The 23019-nt window shown below is 40.7% G+C and overlaps 1 protein-coding gene across 2 annotated transcripts in view; it reads left to right on the top strand.

Moving 5' to 3' along the window:
• Nucleotides 1–23019, top strand: part of spon1a (spondin 1a) — a 79616-nt gene that overhangs the window by 17719 nt on the left and 38878 nt on the right. For both annotated transcript variants that reach the window (XM_061701315.1, XM_061701307.1), the window contains exons 4-6: nucleotides 1404–1477; nucleotides 1833–1955; nucleotides 7163–7311. In XM_061701315.1, coding sequence (XP_061557299.1) covers nucleotides 1404–1477; nucleotides 1833–1955; nucleotides 7163–7311 — 346 coding nt within the window. The remainder of the gene's footprint in view (nucleotides 1–1403; nucleotides 1478–1832; nucleotides 1956–7162; nucleotides 7312–23019) is intronic.

Below are 23019 nucleotides of genomic sequence, written 5' to 3'. Positions count from 1 at the left end.
AGACACTAATATTCCATTCCATTTTTATTATGACAATAATTAGCAATACCGTATGTGATGTATGACATACTTTTTATACACTGCATTAAACCTTGCAAACTATGTGGTGTGTTTGCGGACGAGTGCGTCATATATAGTGTGTCAAAGGGGGCGATGCCTCTCGGAAATGATTAATTAATTCTTTCATTCATTAATTAAAAATATAATAATAATATTATAATAATAATAACATGCAAAACCTATGTGCAAGCCCTATGTCTGTAAGGGAAGGAAGTTAGGGCTCCCAGTCTATTGAAATCAAATCCAATATCTTTTTGGCTTAATGGAGGAATATTTAACTCATGGCAGTGCTTCAAAGTCAATATTAGCAAGGTCCACCATTAGCGCATTGCTCATCTTCTTGATGTAGAAAACTGAAAGCCTAACAGAAAATACTATACAGTACATAATATATAATGAGGCGTCCCCTTTCGAAATGAATACCTCCCAAACAATACAATATACAAAACAAACAAAACAACAATATATTAGTTATTAGGGTGCAATCAAACAACAACTCAAGCAATCAAACAACAACTCAAGTTAGAAATCAAGAGTATTGCAGTATCTAGCTTTATACAATTTACTTTGTGCATCTAATTTTATGCACTGTGCATATCTATTCTCTGCATGAATGTGAACTGTGTACAGCTAAGCTTAGTATCATACTCCACAATAATTGGTATGCGACCAGCCCAGCTGGACCGTGCAGCCCATCCATTCACATTCACACACACCACATTGTTTGGGGTTCATCGCCATGGAAACATCCCGGCAGCCATCACTGCCTGAAGGGCTTGTGTTAGAATGTTAGATGGCAGGGGCCTTGTGTTCTGCACTCATCTGTTTGGTCTCTGAAAAGGTTTGTTCGGGACCGATTTACATGTGAAGACCCCACCAGTTAGAGGAACAAGTCTCTTTGACAGCTCAATTTGCAGGTCCCGACTTCCATCTCAGAGAGCATTAACTGTTGCACTGCATACGTCCTGCAGTGTGTTTGTGTGTCAGAGCAAATATGAGCAAGTATTTTATTTAATGGGATACGGTGGATCCTCAAAACGCCAAAGTTGATCAGGTGAACTACTTCAAACTCAATGTCAAAATATAAGGGGAAATACAAAACAAACATTCAGAAATAAGACCGACACTCACATATCAGTTCATCTACCTCACTCAACTTTTCCCTCACAGTTCCTCCGAATAATGTTCACAATTCTTAATATTTCCCAAATAAACATCTCTTGATTTCAAACATCACCCTAAATACTGTATACCATATGATTTTACACCCCAAGTGTATATTTATATCAGCGAAGCTTCTGACAAACTTCTCACTGTCTTCATCTCTTGTTGTGCTTGTGCAGGGCAAGCATTGTGCAGAAGAGGATCATCTATTTCCAGGATGAAGGCTCACTCACTAAGAAGATGTGTGAGAAAGGTAGGATTCCTGGCCAGTTCCTGGGTCCTTCATTCTACCTGCGGGGGATTCACTTTGGCTCCACAATTCACTCTGCTTCATTCTTGGTTTTGATGATGTTCCACTCAGCCTTTGGCATGAATGACTGTAATTGGTTTTGATCCCCTGGAGATGTGTAACATTGGATACTACACTGACAATAACAGCCATGCTCCTTTTCTCATGCCCAGCTTTTCCTTTCCTCTGGCTTCCCATTTACAGTACTTACATGACCAATCTCCTATATAATACTTGCCATACTCAACACCTCGCAGTCTTTTAAGTGGCTGTCAAGCTCTCTTCTTGATGGTTTCCCCAATCCCTGATTTGAGTGCAGAATTCCTGTATGGTGATGCTACAGATAAACCCCTGCTTGACTGCTGTGCCTGTGGAACGGCCAAGTACAGAGTCACCTTCTATGGGAACTGGTCAGAGAAGATTCATCCCAAAGACTACCCACGTAAGTGAAAACTAATCTGCTCTTTATCATGTCGCCTCCATTTTATCATACATTTCATCTTGATCATGAGTCTGCTCTGAAACTGCGGGCTAGCCATTTTTGGGCGCTGTGTGTGTGTGTGTGTGTGTGTGTGTGTGTGTGTGCGCACACATAACCTTGTGCATCACTATCAGGAATTGTGAATGTATTCAAGGATTACCGTGCCTCTGTCTTGTTAAAATTCCTACCAAGTAGATCAATATTCTGTTGAGAGTGGAGGAAGATAAACCCTTAGTTCGAAGGGAGCCCTAATTCACTATCTCATAGAGAGACTAGTTGGTATTGAACACATTTATATATATCATATCATATATGTCATATATATGTATCATATATCTTGCAACTAGTCGTTTTATTAGGTACACCTCTTTTACAGTTCCTCACAGGGAAATTGTGATCAGGCAGTAAACTGACATGAGCCTTGTGCATTGGTACAGCGGAAAGCCCCTGAGCCCCTCCAGCCACTAAAAAAATTCTTTTTTTCCCCCTGCTGTGCTGTAGTTTTTCATTCAGGCATTTTAATTTCTCTCATCTCCATTTTGGTGTCTTTTCAGAATCAGAATCAGAATCATCTTTATTTGCCAAGTATGTTAAAAAAAAATTAAATTAGAATTTGTCTCCGGTAGTTGGAACCGCTCTAGTACAACAACAGACAGTCAATTGACAGAGAACACTTTTGAGACATAAAGACATTGACAAAAAACAGTCACTGAGCAATAAAGGGTTGCTAGTTATCTGGTAATGCCGTCCATTTTTTTTTTTTTTTGACAATTGTGCAAAAAGATGCAGAGTCCTCTAGCACTTAGAGCAGTTTTAAAGACTAATATTGCAATAGTCTGGTGCAATGAACCATTGTGCAAAGGCCGCCGAGACTTCAAATTAGTAGTGCGATAATCTGTGACAATGTTGATTGTGCAAATGTTGCAGATACTCCTCAATTAGTGTGCAAATGGAGCACATGCTACTCTGGCATGTGTGGCCAGTATTGGTCAACAACAGATATGCAAATAGTGCAGCGTGGCGAGACAACTACAGTAAGTCCACGAGTAATGTATAATTGGCCCCACAGAAATGTGACAACAAACTCAAGTAAAAAAATTGCCAGCATGTTGTAATGGAATTGTAGGTTAGGTGTTTAGGAAGTTGATTGCAAGAGGGAAGAAGCTGTTGGAATGTCTGCTAGTTCTAGTTTGCATTGATCGGTAGCGCCTACCTGAGGGAAGGAGCTGGAAGAGCCGGGGACCGAGATGTGGAGGGTCCGGGAGGATTTTGCACACTCTTGTCTTAGTTCTGGCAGCGTGCAAGTCCTCAAGGGTGGGTAGGGGGGTACCGACAATCCTTTCAGCAGTTTTGATTGTCCGTTGCAGTCGGAGTTTGTCCTTTTTTGTAGCAGCACCAAACCAGACTGTGATGGAAGAACACAGGACTGATTCGATAACCACTGTGTAGAACTGCCTCAGCAGCTCCTGTGGCAGGCCGTGCTTTCTCAGAAGCCACAGGAAGTACATCCTCTGCTGGGCATTTTTGAGGACGGAGTTGATGTTGGTCGCCCAATTCAGGTCCTGAGAGACTGTAATTCCCAGGAACTTGAAGGTCTCGACGGTTGACAGAAGGCAGCTGGACTACGTGAGGGGCAGCTGTGGCGAAGGATGCCTCCTGAAGTCCACGATCATCTCTACAGTCTTCAGCGTGTTCAGCTGCAGGTTGTGTCGGCCGCACCACAGCTACAGTCGCTCCACTTCTTGTCGATATGCAGACTCGTCATCTTCCTTGATGAGGCCGATGACAGTGGTGTCATCTGCAAACTTCAGGAGTTTGACAGCTGGGTGCGCTGAGGTGCAGTCATTCGTGTTGAGAGAGAAGAGCAGCGGAAAGAGAACACAACCTTGGGGCGCCCCAGTGCTGATGATGCGTGTGGATGAAGTGGCCTCCCCCAGCCTCACCTGCTGTGTCTTGCCCATCAGAAAGCTATAAATCCACTGGCAGAAGGCAGGTGAGATGCTGAGCTGGAGAAGCTTGATTGAAAGGAGTTCAGGGATGATGGCGTTGAACGCTGAGCTGAAGTCCACGAACAGGATCTTTGCGTAGGTCCCTGCACTGTCGAGGTGTTCTACGATGAAGTGCAGTCCCATGTTGACTGCATCATTCGCAGACCTGTTCACTCGGTAGGAAAACTGCAGGGGGTCCAGCAGGGGACCTGTGACGCTCTTGAGGTGGTCCAGCACGAGACGTTCAAAGGACTTCATGACCACAGATGTCAAGACCCTACAATCTTAGGTCATTTAGACGCAAGATTGTAGGTTTCTTGGGGACTGGAATGATGGTGGAGCGTTTGAATCAGGATGGTACTTCGCACAGTTCTAGAGATCTATTGAATATCTGTGTGAAGACTGGAGCGAGCTGGTCCGCGCAGACTTTGAGGCAGGATGGGGAAACACGGTCTGGGCCTGCCGCTTTGTTAATCTTTTGTTGTTTGAAAATGCATCAAGCTCGTCCATTTTGTTGGGTAGGGAGTGTACATTTGCGAGGTGGATGGACGGAAACGCCAGTCTGTATCCTCTCTTGCGGAGTTTCACCTGGATGCCGGCTCGCTTCCCTCTGTGGCGTCGCCTCTGTTTCCATGCGCCGAGGACCGCGGTCGCTGCTCCGGTGAGTAACTCTGGAAAAAACTGAGCGGATTTGCGAAAGTTGGTGAAAGAAACTCCGGAGTAGCCTCCTTTACGGTTCACAAGTCTCCCTTTGTGTAAGTGAGTCGTGTAATGTCTCCAAAGACGAACAAAAAAACACAAAAACAAAAACAATACTAGAGAGTGCGTAACCGAGGCGACCACACTGGTAGGCGCCATCTTGATTTACTCTACTCTACTTTTATGTGCTGGAAGGGTGTTTACCTATGTTAATTAGGACCAGCTGGCACACATTTGCAATTTACAATGATTTAGATTAACAAATGCAGGTGAACTATTAATTAATATAATCTTTATTTCCTTCCTAAAACAAATTCACCCAAAAAAAAAATAATAATACAAAGTGTGGTTTCACTGCTCCAGAAACAGACTGTTGCTATTATAAGAACTGAACAGAAATATGTTTTTTTAATGCTGTTGGTATGAAATGAATAATAAGGCTGGTTTGAGCTCTTTGAAACTAAGTCAAGGACATCCTTATTTAAAGCAGCTTGAGCACTCACGCACATCTAGAGAACCATTACCTGGCATCATGGCTTCCAAGTGTGTGGTCATGGTGTTGGCACTCAGGATCCAAATTGGTGACAAGCCAGATGAAATATGAAGTCATCTAAACTTTAATCAACAACTAAAGTAGTGCTAAGAATTAGGGTTAACCCTTACAAAACAATCTACAGGCAAATCTTTCAAGTGGTTTGCTGAAAGCACTAAACAGCTTCTGAGTGAGTCAGTGTGCGTGAGTTTGAATAATGAGTAACTTACCAACTTGTAAGGCAGTTTTCTCCATCAGTGTGCAGAAATTTGAATGGGTTGAATGAGGCGCCACTGTAAAGTGCTCGGAGCAGAGGCTACATGAAAGCCTCCCATTAACCCATACCTATAGAAGTACCAGTTTGGTAATGGTTTAATTGAAAAGTACCATTGGACATTTCACACATACTGTAGATTAAGGACCAACTGAAGTGAATTAAAATCCCGGGGGATGTGCATGCTCTCAAAGGGCAGTGGGAACTTGCAGCAGTAGGAACCTGGAGTTCATTAAGGAATATATTCCAGATGGAAAAAAGTCATCCATTTGTAATACGTCTCATACTGTGAAGGATTGCAGTAGGCTAACTTAGCCGACACTAAGCGAGTGGGCAAACGTGAACAATTACTAAACCTTACACTGACATGATGACATACAGTATGCAGTACATAGAAAGACCTCAAATTTAAAATGAAACAATTTGTAGTAGTCCAACTGTAAACGTTCATCTATTTTCTATACCACTTATCCTGTTGAGGCTCATGGGGAACTGGAACCTATCAACGCTGACTTTGGGCAAAGGTCCGACTTCACTCTGGACTGGGCGCCGGTCAATCACAGGGCACGTATCGAGACAGACAACACTCACATTCAAAGCGCCACTGAGTGAGAATTGAACCCACACGACCTTCACAGAGACGTCAGTGAACGGAAAATGTCACAAATTGTAATTTTACTATGTCGGTTTAGCACACCCAAACTATTTACTTGGAAATCAGATTTCTCAGAATTATATATGGACTGATTGGCCTAAAATGGGACTGAGCCTTCTGTGTATACACCAGATTTGTCTATAAATGGACCAAAGAAGAAAAACAGGCTGGTAATGACATGGTAAAACCTCGAGGTGCCATTTTTGAAAGAAAACATTTAGAAATACCATATGTGAATGACAAGGAAATATGCAGTGGTGACCTTTATTAAGTGTGGCAGAAACTAGCAGCCTTGGGAACCTCTGTGAAGAAGGTACGTGTAACTGTGTGTGTCTTCATCGTCGCTCCCTCCCTCGGATTTTTTCAGCGGCTGGCTTCGGCTGTCAGTTCACGTCGAACATAAAATGAGCTTTGCGAGTGGCTGTTCTCAGCGTTGCATTTAAGAGCAAGCGTAAAAATGAGCAGTACTTGCAGCTACAAGAGGGGGGAATCTATATGGTTGATATTATTGACATTGAGATATTAATATTGTGAAAGTCACGAGGAGTGGATAGTTTCGTCATAGTTTGTACTCCTGTCCACTCCCGGTGATTTTGTTGTCATAGTTACCGCTCCTGTCGTTCCTGGTGACTTTCTCTCCCGCTACTTCCCAATCGTGATTAAAAGTGAAATTTACTCGCAAGGATCCGGTGAGAATCCTGAAAAACTGTCAGCCCCTAATGCTGAGTTAATGAATCCATGCTAAATCGCTGGTTTGATCCCCAAAAGTGGACCAATTCAGGGGAAAGAAGACATATTCTATCAAGTAATTTACTCTGACATCATGTAATTGGTCAATTGAATAGCCTTGACTTCTTAAATATGTTGAAAGTGTGACTCTTATCACCTAGCGTTGCAGAATAATAAAACCTATAATAATAAGCTCCTTTTTCCAAACTGTGCCGCAAAATGCCCTTAATTCCCTTACTGTGTACGGACAGACCTTGTGTGTGTATGCTAATGAGATGACCTTCTTGACAGGTCGTGCCAATCACTGGTCAGCCATCATCGGTGCATCCCACTCGAGGAACTATGTGCTGTGGGAATATGGAGGCTTGGCCAGTGACGGCGTCAGACAGGTAGCTGAACTGGGATCCCCAGTCAAAATGGAGGAGGAGATCAGACTAAAGGTAATTCCTTTTTATTTAAAGAAAAAAAGTATTTAGACAGCTGATGATTACACATACAAGTAATAATGTAAAAATGTAGTCTCCAGCTTGCAGCTATGGCAGTTTCCACTCTTCCGGAAGAATTGCTATCAAATGTTGCAGGGTGTCTGCATGGGTCCATTTACCAAGAATAACATTTGTGAGGGGAAAGGTCACTGATCGTGTACCTGAGAGATGGCTTGGCACACCAATAGTTTGTTCTAGTTAATCCCAAAGGTGCTTGATGGGGTTGGGGTCAAGGCTTTTAAGTTCTTTCACACCAAACATGACTTTTTTAACCTTGGCTTGTGCACTGAGAACTGAAAAGAGCTAATCGGAGGAGCGAATGACAAATGAGATGAGCCAGCACGTTGAATCTCCCACAACCCTCCCTGGCCCATTGGAGCAAAGCCCAACGCAAAACTCACTCTCTACTAGCCTAAATTCTCTGCTCGGTGTGATGGACAGGTTGAAGACGATTGTCAATATTGGAATCCAACGCACACCACGCCAAGATCTTCCTCCCATCCCCCCTCACCTGAAACCACCCTCCACTAAGATGCGACCAATGAAACACCTTATCTCCGAATATGACTGATATCTGCGGGGTCTTTTCCAGAATAAGTCAGAATCTTATGGAGATCAGGCATTTTTTATCCCTGTAAGTACGAGGGACATAAAGTTGGTCAAAGAAATATGGCTAAAAAAAGTAGAACTACAAACTTAGTGAGGATAAAATGTGAATCTATCAAACCATTGTCTCCAGTTGTCTCTGCGAGATGAGCTCTTTGCAATATCAGGTCACTGGGTAATAAATCAATGTTGATTAATGACATCATTACAACCTATGATCTGGACTTTTTGTTGCTAAATGAAATGTGGTTAACAGAAAGTAGTTGTAATACCGTTTTAAATGAGGCGACACCAGCAAATTTTAATGAACAAGTGTCGAATAGGGAAAAACGGCGGTGGTATTGCTGTTATTTTTAAGTCATTATTTCAGTGTGAAGAAATTACACTGGGGTGATTTTAGCTCTTTTGAATAGCTCTGTTTTTTAATTAAAGGTGACCCAAAGGATATTGTTTTAATAATTTATAGGCTTCCAAGATAAAATAGAAAATTTATGGAGGACTTTTCAGAACTGCTGTCAGTTATTTGTACTGACTATTTTGTCGTAACGGGAGACTTTAATATTCATGTTCACAATAACATGGAAAAAAAATCGAAAGAACTCTCTGCTATACTAGACACATTTGACCTCTCTCAACATATTAAGAGTCCAACCCACACGCAAGGTCACATCTTAGACCCAGTCATCTCTAAGGATGTTGAAATTCTATCAATGGACATTAAGGGTATGGCTATTTCTGACCATTTTTGTGTATTCTTTGAATAACAGATTCTTCCAAAAGTACAGACAACCTCTTTGTCTATTAAGAAAAGGTACATAAATGAGAGTATCGCCATTAAGTTTATGGAGACCATTGATGTGCCACAAACTGTGAATGCTGAGACAGTTGATGAACCTTTGGATAATTTCACCTGTAAAATCTCAAATGTCATGAATGCTGTCGCTCCTATTAAAACTAAGACAATCTTGAGGTGACCTAGAACACCGTGGAGGAGCACAATGATGGTAAAGACCTCTAAATCAAAGTGTAGGAAAGCAGAACGTAAGTGGAGAAAAACTAAACTCAAATTTGACTATGACCTCTACAGACAGTCTTTGTAATTTTAACAAAGAGTTAGTCAGGGCTAGACAGCAACACTTTTCTGAAATACTCAGTAAGAACTTCAACAATACTCACACTCTGTTTGCTGTGGTTGACAAGCTCACAACCCCCCCCCCCCCCCCCCCCCCGAATCAGATAGCTCCAGAGCTCCTAATAGCAGATAAATGCAATGAATTTGCTTGTTATTTGTTATTTGCTTGTTATTTTAGTGAAAAAGTTTAGTGAAAAAATACAATCCATCAGATTAAATATTAGCACAAATCAGCAAAATGATGAAAATGATACTACATCTGAAGCCACCCAGGAAAAACTCTCTTACCATGTCAGAATTTGATACAGTTGACCAAAAAACTGTAGAAAAAAATGGTTCAGCAGCTGAAACCATCAACGAGCTGTCTTGACTCAATACCATCTGACTTTTTCAAAGATATTGCGAAGTCTATGCTATCTGATTTGCAGAAATGATCAGCTGCTCAACAGTCAGGCGATTTTCCTAAAGCTCTAAAGTAGCTGCCATTAAGCCTCTGCTAAAAAAAATAGAACGCTGGACGCTTCCATGTTTTCAAGCTATAGACCCATCTCAAATCTCCCTTTCATAGCCAAGATTGTTGAGAAAGTTATTTTTAACGAACTCAGCAATTTCTTGAACTTAAATGGACTTTTTGACAAATTTCAATCAGGGTTCCAAACTCATCACAGTACAAAATCTGCTCTTATCAAAGTGCTAAATCATATAAGGTTGAATACTGACTCGGGAAAGGTGTCAATTCTAGTCTTGTTGGACCTCAGTGCGGCTTTTGATACGGTAGATCATAATATACTGCTGAACAGGTTGGAAACGTGGGTAGGACTAAATGGAACAGTCCTTAAATGGTTCAGGTCCTACCTGGAGGAAAGGAGTTATTTTGTAACCATCGGAAGTGCTCAATCTCATCGAATGGCAATGGGGTCCCTCAAGGGTCAGTTCTTGGACCCCTCCTGTTCAGAAACAGATAAATATCTGGATGAGCCAAAATTTTCTGCAATTAAACGACAACAAAACTGAGATAATTGTTTTTGGCAATAAAGAAAAGAGAATTGCTGTTAGTAAATACCTGGAGTCACTCTCTTTAAAAACCAAAGACCAAGTCCGAAACCTTGGTGTTCTGATAGATTCTGACCAGATTTTCAACAGTCATAACAAATCAATTACTAAACCTGCCTTCTACCATCTGAAGAACATATCCAGAGTGAAAGCTTGCATGTGTCAAGCAGACCAGGAGAAGCTCATCCATGCTTTTATCTCAAGTAGACTCTACTATTGTAATGGTCTTCTGACTGGACTCCCTAAAAAGAGCATTAAACAGCTGCAGCTCATTCAGAATGCTGCAGCTCGGGTTCTGACCAAAATAAAGAGGTCAGAGCAGATTACTCCAATTCTAAAGTCTTTACACTGGCTTCCAGTCAGCTTTAGAATAGATTTTAAAGTTCTGCTACTGGTTTATAAATCACTAAATGGTTTAGGTCCTGAATACATGAATGAAATGCTAGTGGAATATAAACCCAGTAGGGCTCTAAGATCGAAAGTCTCAGGTCAAATAGTGGAGTCCAAAGCAACCATGGTCAAGCAGCATTTAGCTGTTATGCTCCACATAAATGGAATAAATTGCCAATAGAAGTGACGTCAGCCCCAAGTGTTGTGTAAAATGTTTTTAAGTCCAGGTTAAAAAAAAAAATTTTTTTCCAATGCTTTCTAAAGCATTTCCACCTTTAAATGAATTGTATTTTTATTTTATTAAATTTTTTTTCTCTTTGTTTAAAATGTTTATAAGCTGTTTTTTCTTTGTTTTTAAATGCTTTTAATCATGTAAAGCACATTGAGTTACCTTGTGTATGAAATACGCTATATAAATAATTTGCTTAGCTTTGCTTTGCTTTTCCAAAGCAACCTTGAAGCACAAAATTGTCCACAACTTCTTGCTAAGATAAATAATTTTGATTTAAGCAGAAATTGTCCAAAGCCCTGAGTCCTTAATTAGGAATTATGTCCCGGAATTTTTGAATATGTAAAATCCTCTGAGAAAGAACATTTCATGATGTAGGCGCCGGAGAGCAGTTATTGATTTGCTTGGACCTAAACCTGCTGTACCTGAAATCAGTATTTAATTAACGTAACACTGTTGTCCAGACTGTTTAGATCATTCAAGCAGCTATATGCTATTCTTAACCTACTCCTATGGGTGCCAACCCAATGGATATCAAGGGAATACCTTTGATGGAATGTCTTTTGCATATTACAAAAGTGTAGACTCAACATAAATGTTTGCAAATCAGTCATTGATGAAATTCATGACTAGACAGCTTTACTTTGGACGTAACAATTACTGGTAGCTTTTTCCCAGATGGGGCTCAAGCAGCACTTTCATGGCCAAGTTCAGCATGCAGTTATATAGTAATTTCCAAGTCTTGTATTCTCTCCCTTCTTGGCCTCATGTCTTTTTATTATCTCTACAAATAGCATCTTATGTTCTTTCTCCCTTTCCTGCACTCTGTGGCTGTCTCTCCCACCCAATCCTAAAATAACTGGTGCTGGCAAAGCAGATGGTCTTGCAGAGTGCTTATTGGCGGCTAATATTGAAGACCTGAAGACAAGGCAGATAATGAGAGCACAGTGTGAGCAATGGGGTCCCTGCCATTGCTGACTTCTGGTTGCTATTACTTGTCTTTCAAATTATGTAAAGGGAGTGATTAGCCACTCAAATTAAATGAGCACAATGCCGGTTTATATTTCTTGTAGAAAATAAACCGAGTTGATGGAAAAGAAATGTGACGTTTTGGATTATGTGGTTTCTGGACCTACTTGTAAAAGTGGTGCATTGCTCATGTTGGGGATGTCAGGAGAAACCCGTCTGTTGTGTGAATGCAGGGTGATGATTATACACGAGAGCCATGAAATTACTGATTGGTTTGATACTTGAGAATTTGGTGCGATTATTCAGAGCCTAAAAGAACCCATTGCACAATCAGACATTTTGAATAGTCTTTTATTTCAACGGTTTAGTTAGTAGCAAGGATAGTTGTGTGTTGTTACATCTTGGATATTTGCTACTAAACAACACGGTGTACACCTTTTTTTTTTGTGGGGAATATTAGTATATTGACCTTTAATAATAAAACAATGTGAACAATTCTACTTTCAACTTATTTATAGCTGCCAGTATTTATTAATATTCTTTTAATCTTCATAGTGTTGTTTTAGTTCATATCTGTCTGTGCGGGGCGGTGATGTATTTTTTTAATGGAGAATTTTGAACTCAGCCATGCAAATGCGTGAGGTGACCAGGAAAAATTCTCTACAACAATTCTATTGATCTGTGTTACTGTGTCTGATAGATTTTTATTTAAATTGTGAAGTTGGAATATGGTGGCACGGTGACTGACTGGTTAGAACATCAGCCTCACAGTTCTGAGGAGACTCTAAATTGCCCGTCGGCATGACTGTGAGTGCGAATGGTTGTTTGTTTCTATGTGCCCTGCGATTGGCTGGCAACCAGTTCAGGGTGTACCCCGCCTCCTGCCCGATGATAGCTGGGATAGGCTTCAGCACGCCCGCGACCCTAGTGAGGAGAAGCGGCTCAGAAAATGGATGGATGGAAGTTTGAATATGAATTACAAATTAATAGTGTTTGTTTGATTTATTAAATCCCCGTTTCAGAAGAAATTAGAATTACAAAAAAAAATGGTAATAAAGAGTTCTGCAGTTTTTCTGGTGTGTATCAAAATACAATACTATAAATTTTTTTCCCCCCACATACTGTAATAATTCCAATGCCTAATAACTACTAAAATCTGATTATTACACCAGACCTGCATCATATGTTAATTTCACACAGTAAAAAAAAATAAATACAAAAAAGTAGCACACAGTGAAGTAGCACAGGTTCCATCTTTTGAAGTATTCAGATTCGTAGCGAATGCTGACACACACTGAAAGGTGATTGGCTTTTATATCAGGTGCGCTGTCCGGGTGTGGTGTGTGTGTGTGTGGGGGGTGGGGGAGTCTTGTGGTGGTGCAGCCAACGATGAGTGCAAAATTTATATTCATACCCATGCTGCACTCCAGTCATTGGCCACAGGAATCAGAGTGCTCATTTGCAGACATGCAAACAGCACACACGCACAGACACATGCTGCACATGATACCACTGGCGTTCACATCAACTCCATAAAGGGCCTCATTTACCTCCTTCAATTCAGTGGGTTTGTTTTACACCTGAGTTTCCCAGTAGGGCAGGGAGGAGGTTGTTGAGTTGTACACCTGGCCTTTACTTCTGTAGTACTTCAGCCTGGGGCCTGACTGACTTTTACAATAAAATACAAATGAGATACATTGGTGGTAGCCTACTTTTATACTCTATGAAAGACAATTTCCCCTAAGTGCAAGATTTCTATTTCCAGCAATATGAGCTTGGCCCACACATTTAAGACTTATACTATAATGTGATGGCCTGGTAATAAATATAAAATTGCATGTCAGCACCCTCTTAAACGTAGCCTAGCCATCACATTCTCTGCACTCCAAGTGAGCAATCATGCCTATGTGCCGCGAGTCCCACTGAATATAGCAGACGATTGTCGCTTCAATTTAATTCACAGCACCTTTCCACCAGAGATGCAGCTCACGTTTAAATATATTTAATACATCCCATACTCAGTAATGTATGTGAAATAGATATCTCAAGGTAGAATGAATGCTGTCACTTTGCTTGGTGATTTACAGTACATGGGGGGATATTTTTTAATTGTTCCCAGCATGCAAAACTCCATAAACATGAATTATTGTTCAAATGCTCCAATCAGAGGACTTGGCAGCAACGTGATTGCCGGGGTCCGTTGCTGCCACCGCCTTTCATGTCTGAGAAGATTTGTAAATGCAAGCAGTCATTACAGGAGCTCGCCGGGTCTGTAATGAGAAGTCTAATGAGACTCTCTCTAAAGACCAGCCACCAGGGCCAAGACCTCATGTGGACTGCGAAATCTTCCATTTCCTCTAGCAGCGTGGGACATTTTTTCCCCCCGGTGATTGCAAAATACAGACGTCGACTGATTCCTCCATTATGTGCAATTCCACAGGTGGAGCCCTGAACGGGGAAGGCTTAGGCTGATGCCAAAACAGAAATTGCAGAATAATGACAAAAAAATTGCAGATCTGTATCACTGAATACATCCATTGGGGACTTTGTGTCTGTTCTTCAAAATCATATTCATATTGTCGCTGTTCATGGAAAACCATGTACATGTACAGGACTCCACAGTCAAACACAACATTTTATAAGCACTTCTATTTAAGCTCCAATTTGTTTGAACTTCCCATGGGAACTAATGGAAGTAGAACTAGCTTTCCAGAATCAAACTTTTAACAGTACACAGGCAATGTTTTAAGTAACATATTAAAAATATTAAAAAGCAAGCTAACCGCTAATGTTGGCAGTCAACGACACTGCCTGGGATGCATGTTTCTTGTGCCAGTTGCTACTTCAAAAGAACCCTCAGGTTTATGTTTTGTTTCTGCTTGTACATTGACGGTCTAGGTTCACAAGAGCACTAAAACTTGTATCCCTTGCGTATTGTATCCCTCCTGTGTGAACAGACAATGGTGATATTATACAAGGAGTCTGAATTTCCTCAACTGTAAGGATAGCAAACTCAGGGAGGCATGAGTGACTAACCTCTACCCTAAACTTGCACTTTTCTGAAATGTCTTTTTATCTCCGTTCAGTAGTATGGTAGTATAAGTACAGAACCTTTCGTATATTCAATTAAGAATATGCGGAAGTCCATTCTGTACTTCGCATAAAAGGTCCAGACATTTGAGACGTGGTACTTGTAGTCAGGGCCGGTTCTACGAATACATACTAGAGGGGGCAAGCAGAAACGTTAAGGCGGCATCGTGTGACAGCATATTTGTATTTTATTATTTATTATCATTATTTATTACACCGCTAACTTGGCGATTGCTACACAATATCTTTCACGACTTACATTGTGTAAAACACTAATAAAACACAGGTACAGGCTATTGTTCACAGGGAACTACATGCGTCTACTTGTGTGTCGACTGACTTGTCATTAAAACACACAGCAGAAATGTTTTTATACACACACTATCTTCTATCAATTGCATCGCAATCTTCACTTCTCCAGCCACTGTGGTGTTAGCACCCACGAATAAATCACATGAACTGGACCGCTCGATTAACAATAATACATGAACATGGAACTAAAAAAAAATGCCTAAGGTACCCAAATTTAATAGAATAACCATTTGTAAGGCACTCATAAAAATACTTGGAAATTAAAATGTGTGACATTTTCTCCATTGCGTCAGTTTTTCCTTGAATACAATTTCTGTCTCTTAATGCATATGTTTAGTTGTGTGGGTGTGGTTTTCTAAGAAAGAAGAACAAAAAAAAAGTACAAATAGGCAAACGCACAACATATAATCAATAAGTATACTTTAAAAAGCACATCTTTGTATAGTAACAATTAAAGCCATTCTATTGTAGTCTATCAAAACGATGTTAAATCAGAAACATTCGAGCAGCAAACAGAGCACTTCCAGTTGTCGCTCTTACTTTGAAACTCAGAATAGCACCACCTCCGGTAGATGACTCTAACTTGACGATCGGCAAGCGGCAGCACAGCAGCTTCACTAAATCACGTAAATTAGACTGCTGAAACAATTACATTCTACAAATGCATACAGTAAATATTTAAGGCACCTAAATTATAAATATTCACATATTTCCTTAAACAATAAATGACTTTGTGGCCAAATCTAGTCTCACTGCAGACAGGAGACACACAGCACAAAGCGGAGAAGACTTCAGGAAACATAAGCGATTGTGCGGATTGGATTTGAGGGGGTACGGCGTTGATTACAGAAGGCCATGACCCCTCTCGCGCCAGCGTGTAGCCGGCCATGCTTGGAGTCAATGTTGCATTGTCAATGACACAAAGGACATTGCCCGTTTAAATGATAGTTGATTATCACCTCTGAAGTTTCACAATGGTTTTATTTTTAGATGGTTTAGAATTTTCCGCAGAATTTTCCGATTGTCCTGTCCTTCCCTCACAGGGTGTAACACTACTGCCCCATACAACACGCATATCTAATGTTCCATTGTTCTAGCTAGCGCTTTCTCTTTTGTCTTCTTTTCTCACTCCCCTCGAGAAACTTTGCTCTGTTCGACTGATCGACTCTGATTCTCAATGAACATGAATTATAATACTAAAAATCACAGCGGCAGCTTAAAAACTCCACTGTGACACAGTAAAACTGTTGCGGCATAAAATGGACACAGCTCCTCCATTCTGATTCACCTAAGAGCCGAACAGAACACACACAAAAAAAAAAAAAAGATTTCCACGGGAGCCTTGGTTCGAGCAAAAAATGTTAAAGAATTGCTTGAAGGTGAACACGAGTTTGTCGTTTAACAGTGGTATTCACAGAATATTGAATACATATTATACTGTATATGTTCAGCTGTGCTTCTGTCTTCTCTCTGTTAGCGTAATGGATGATTCATTTGTCGAGTATCATTGTTTGTGCGTCATTGTTTGTCTATTAAAAACAAAGAAAGGAAAATGACCGTCAGGATGGAATAATTATTTTATCTCAGCTGGAAGTCTCCTTTGTTAACTTGCTTCATGAGCCCTGCAGATATTCCTGTCTACGTGCATGCTTTGGATCCCAGGACGTTCATTATAGTCACTCAAATCGAGCAGTACAGCCAGAGGCGAGTACAATTTGAAATGGATGAGGGAGCCACCATGTGCTATATTGGCACATTTAGCATACACGTGAATGTTTTTTTTTTCCCATTTATTTATTTATTTTTTTATACAGATTAAATTGCGCCTTTGTGTCATTAAAAGACATTTTAGACAGTTTTTCAGGTTATATGATTTCATTTCAGGTATGGTAGGTATTACAGTTGTTTTTACTGTTTAATGTTTTTACAAAGTACAATATTACAGAGTCCAATTTTTCTTACTAAAAACATTACGAAAATTATTGCTTTTGTAAAGGCTGGAATGAATTAATGGCATTTCAATTCATTTCAATGGGGAAAGATGATTTGTTTTTTTCTTGTAGCGCAAAGCACCACTATATTGTATATTGTATTTCTGTTGCACTGTTCCAGTTTTAGTTTCTAAACAAATCATTTGATGTATTGACAATATGGAATTTTTGGAAATTATCTTTGTGAAAATTAAAGTAACATTTTAAATATAATGAAAATATTTATTCAAATAAATAAATAAATGAATAATTAATTATTATTTTCTTGTAGTTAAAAATACATCCCTATGGGTGGCACAAGCCAGTGCAAACTGTAGGCCGGTCCCAAACCTGGATAAAAGCAGAGGGTTGCGTCAGGAAGGGCATCCGGCTTAAAACTTTGGCAAACAAATATGAGCCTTCATCCAAAGAATTCCATACCGGATCGGTCCGTGGCCCGGGTTAACAACGTCCGCCACCGGTGCCGTCAACCTGCAGGGTGTCGGTGGAAATTCAAGGCCCCCCTGGGTGCAGGCCCGGCCACCAGACGCTCGCCTTCGAGTCCCACCTCCAGGCCTGGCTCCAGAGGGTGGCCCCGGTGACCTGTGTCCGGGCCAGGGAAACCTAGATCCATTAATTGTTTTCATCATAGGGGTCTTTTAGCCGTGCTGTGTCTGGGCCCTCACCTAGGACCTGTTTGCCATTGGTGACCCTACCAGGGGCAAGAAGCCCCAGACAACTTAGCTCCTAGGATCATTGGGACACGCAAACCCCTCCACCACGATAAGGTGACGGCTTCTAGGAGGGTTGCTGTAGGTGTGACAGACGAATTTCAGGTGGAGGTGGGACTGCATCAGGGATCAGCCCTGAGCCCCTTCCTGTTTGCAGTGGTGATGGATAGGCTGACAGATGAGGTTAGACTGGAATCCCAGTTGACCATGTTTGACATTGTGATCTGAAGTGAAAGCAGGGAGCAGGTGGAGGAACAGTTAGAAAGATGGAGGCATGCACTGGAAAGCAGAGGAATGAAGATAAGCTGAAGGATGACAGAATATATGGGCATGAATGAGAGGGGTGGTGGGGGAAGAGTGAGGCTCCAGGGAGAAGAGATAGCTAGGGTGGAGGACTTTGAATACTTGGGGTCAACCGTCCAGAGCAATGGTGAGTGTAGTCAGGAAGTGAAGAAATGGGTCCGAGCAGGTTGGAACGGGTGGAGGATGGTGTCAGGTGTGTTATATGACAGAGGGTCTCTACTAGGATGAAGGGAAAAGTTTATAGAACAGTGGTGAGGCCAGCCATGATGTACGGATTAGAGCCAGTGGCACTGACGAGACGACAGGAAGCAGACCTGGAGGTGGCGGAAATGAAGATGTTGAGGTTCGCTCTCAGAGTGACCAGGTGGATAAAATTAGAAATGAGCTCATCAGCGGGACAGCCAAGGTTCGATGTTTTGCAGACAAAGCTAGAGGGAGCAGACTTTGATGGTTTGGACACATCCAGAGGAGAAATAGTGAGTATATTGGTAGAAGGATGATGGGGATGGAGCTGCCAGGCAAGAGAGCGAGAGGAAGACCAAAGAGAAGGTTGATGGATGTCGTGAGGGAAGACATGAGGGGTGTTGGTGTTCAAGAGGAGGATGCAGGAGATAGGCTTGCATGGAAAAGGATGACGCGCTGCGGCGACCCATAAAGGGACAAGCCGAAAGGAAAAGAAGAAGAAGAAGATTGTCTTGTAGTCAAATGCTTATCCTTACTCATGTCCATTCCTTGAAATGTTGACAATAACATTTTACGCACGTTAAATCCATGAATATGCTCAATATAAGAAGCGTTGGATCACAGTGACAGGAGGTGTTTTTTTGGTGCAAAGTTAGCAACATTTTACGAGACAAATGAGCGTGATGAAATGAAAGAAACAATTACTCCATGTCATTTCCAACCCATCTGCTAGGAACTGTAGTTGCTGCTTAACATACATTTGGTGTGTTGTGTTCAGCAATAATTGCAGCATAATAAAACAGTTGGTTTGAAAATCTTTGCAGCAGCAATCCGAGAACAGACAGATAGAGATCTCAGATTAGACACACTGATTCTGCAGGATGGGCTACTTAAATATGGGGGAGATGCACTCTGAATATCTGGCAGATCTTTATACGATCAACACCAACTTAACACAATAAACCTTCATTATAAATCTCTGTGATCTTTTATTCATGAGCTAGTCCTGATAAATCTGTTTCCGGTAATGGCTGGGCTTGTTATCTTGTCCTTATGTAAATGAGACCATGGCCATGTTTCCCTCCACCTAGTTGACACCCCTTCACTGAGGTTTCTGTTGTTTTAAATCTTGACCATACACAAAAATATGTTCCAGGATATTACGTCATCAACTTTGAGCAAATGCTCACTGGCAGCAACATTAGGTACACCTTCATGATCAAATGCGAGCCAATCCATACAAAAAGCAATTTCTCGTATACAATGCACACACACACACAACTGATGACGGATGACGGAACAACAACCATCATTAATTTCTTTATGGTTATGTTTTGTTTAATGATTATGATTTCTGAAATGCTTGACAGTTTAATTTGAATCCCATTAAAAAAAAATTAAATGTGTTTTTCCTGGTCCTTCATGTTTTCTTAAAATAATTGTACACATCTTACAAATCCTGCCTGGGTAATAAAACATATGAGCACAACTGCGTGTTTTCTCATTTACGAAATAAAAGTAGGGCTGTGAATTTGAAAATAAGAGCAAGTAAATAAAAAGAAAGTATTGTGTGTTCAAATAAGGTGTTTAACTAATTCTTTGGAAAAAAACCTAACAAAATCCAAAAAAATACTTCATTTTGATCATATGGGTAGAAGAAAAATCATAGGCTGAAGGTTTTTCCAGAATGTTGAGGTCAACTTAGGGGATGCGTATTATACATGGGTATGCATTATACATGAGAAATTACGGTATATCAAAAAGTCTTTCTCTACACAGATGATAAACTCAGTTTTTCCTCATTTCAGTTTTGCTCTGCAGTGGTTCTGAAACTGTTTCTACAATGTGCCACTAAAAATGCTTAGCTCTCTAAGTACCACCATAATGGCCAACATAAACTATAGTAGCATAGTAGGTCTAAGTGTTTATAAAAAAATGAGGCACAAGCTTTATTCCTAAAAAAATGACCTGTACTTCCTATTTTAAGCCACTGTGACATTATGCACAGTTTGAACATGGAATACTTTTGGCAAAAGAGTGTATGTTTGTTTGTATTTCATGTTTTAAATGTACATTTAATTTGTATTTATTTCAGGGATTCTTTCACTATGTACCTCAAGAGAGAGCCCTTGTCCCACAAGTGGTGCTCGTACCACACTTTGAGAAATACTGATATACAGTACAAGCACTGAACACTCTGAAATGAATACACTGAACTCTAATATTAGCATTGACGCTAGTGCATGAGAGAACACGCCATGAGACAGATCTCAAGGCTAGTCCAATATTCCAATATTATGGAATGACACAGAGACATAACACGAGCCAATATGCACAATGATTTTGTAAATGTTGTTTTAAACTCAAATGACTCAATATTGTGCTTTAATGTGTCAAGTAATGTCTCACCCACAAATGGACTAAAGGTGTGTATGACAGTGGGATTGTTATTGTGGTTATAGCTGTTCATTCCAATTGTTTTATCCATCCATCCATCCATTTCAACACCGCTTATCCTGGTTAGGGTCGCGGGACGCTGAAGGCTATCCCAGCTGGCTTCGGGCGAAAGGCGGACTACACCCTGAACTGGTCGCCAGCCAGTCGCAGGGCACATATAGACACGGACAACCATTCACACTCACATTCACACCGTCACTGAGTGGGAACTGAACCCACGCTGCCTGCACCAAAGTCAGGCGAGTGTACCACTACACCATCAGTGACCTCCAATTGTTTTAGTCCTATAGTATTGGCTAGTTTTAGTCTATTGCTTGACTTTCGGCGCAAAATGGCCAACTCTCTATTGTTTTGTTGATAGCAATGAATTGCATCAAAACTCCTCAATATTACATAAATACAGTGGAACCTCCAAAATTAAACTTAATTTGTCCTGGGGCACAAAGTCTTAGTAGTCTTATTTCATCAAACCTTTACAACATTTCTTCTTTCAACACCTCTTGTTGAGGCTGGCCCTTTTTGGAATGAGTGTTGCAGAAAAGCCACAGAAAGAAGAAAAACAATCAAAACACCTACACCTTAGTCCTAATCCTTGCTGAACTCAATTTGTGTGTGACGTCCATCTTTTGGAATCAGTGTTACAAAAAAGCTACAAAAACAAACCAAAACAGGCCAGAGTTAATCTTTTTGATTTTTGCCGAATTGAAATCAACATTGAAGTCTCAAATGATGTCCTACGCCGGTTAGACCTGAGACATTTTTTCCCCTAAATTTTCGACGCATAACTTCCCCTAAAATTTTGCGAAACATCAGCTCACTTAACATTGAAAGTATTAACTTCACCAATGCGTTTTTTTTTTTTTTTTTTTTTTGCTTGTCTATAGCTTTTTTTAGATACACTTCTGGCAATACATTCAATATGCTACTTGCTGGCAGTATTGTTCAACAAACACATTCGTGTCGCCCCTCCATTGATGGCCTGTCTCCAGTACAGTACAATTCAGTTGTATATAACTTGTATGCACATTACATTTGTATTTCATCTTTTAGTAATGTTTGCTTTCGAACATTTATTTAGGCACATCTATCATTTAACCTTTATGCGCAATGCATTTTAATTGCATCATTGTTTAGATACAGTGCTTTTTAATGTTCAACCTCTCACCCAAAAATCAGTCAGGCTTCAGTTCATCCATGTCCGTAATGAGGAGAACCGCCATAAAAAAGGATGTTAAATTGTTACCCATATCATTGCCTGTTCAGTTGATAATAGTTGACAGTTTAAACCTGGACGAAATTTTTTCACCTAAGATTATTTCCTTCGGGGGGGGTCTGAACTTTGAAGTAAACCTGTTTCACGGAATGGCTTATGGATGCTACGCTACACTGTATAATGTGGAGATATTTTAATTTCGACTTTCATTCATCCCATTTGCCGATTTATTTCCTTTCAAATTGTTATTATAGCAATGTAGAATATCTTAATTGTTATTTTTTATTCAAAACATCCTTCACACATATCATTTAGCGTAATGGAGAGAACATCTTTACATATCTGCGGTCTTGCATATATTTATGCAAAGTGAGGTATTCCTGTTTATGTTATGGATATTTTCTCTTCAAGGTAACGCAGAGTTTATGTCTCATGTGAGTTTGGGCTTAATTAAACTCTTATGTATTCAGGTGTATGGTGCTGGAGATGCTTTTCACAAAGGGCATCCTGTGTGTGGCACATACATGGAACAACAGCAAGGTTCAGTCTGAGTTGGTAGAAAATGTTTTTTTGCTGCCCCCCAAAAAGTCAGTGACCATCGATTTCCTCGTGGAACAAGAATTGTGAAAGATAGAAAGTGGGTTATTAAATTGGAGGAAAGGCACAGAGAGTGGCAGACAGTTTAAACTGGGTCATTAAAGGCCGTTTCTGTAATAATACCTCACTGCCCTGGGCCTGCCGGGCCGTGTGTGTGCAGGTGCAGGTACGTGTATGTGTGAGCGAGCGCGCATGTGTGCAAGGCCTTGTTGTGAGCTTCCATGCGTGAGTGCCAGGCAACACTACAGACGTCCAGACTGCACTTCAAGGCTCAGCGATCGCCACTGAGGTTGACCACGCACAGAAAATCAATTCCCAACCCTCCAGAAACCTAGTCACCGCTTACAAACCGACCTACTTCCAGCTCTGTGCTCTCAGGAAATGTTCTACCATCCTCTCTTGAGCGAAATGGGTGTGATGAGAGCGTC

This window comes from Phycodurus eques, chromosome 2, assembly GCF_024500275.1.
Source record: "Phycodurus eques isolate BA_2022a chromosome 2, UOR_Pequ_1.1, whole genome shotgun sequence".
Taxonomy (NCBI): domain Eukaryota; kingdom Metazoa; phylum Chordata; class Actinopteri; order Syngnathiformes; family Syngnathidae; genus Phycodurus; species Phycodurus eques.
This window is presented reverse-complemented; position numbering and strand designations above follow the sequence as displayed.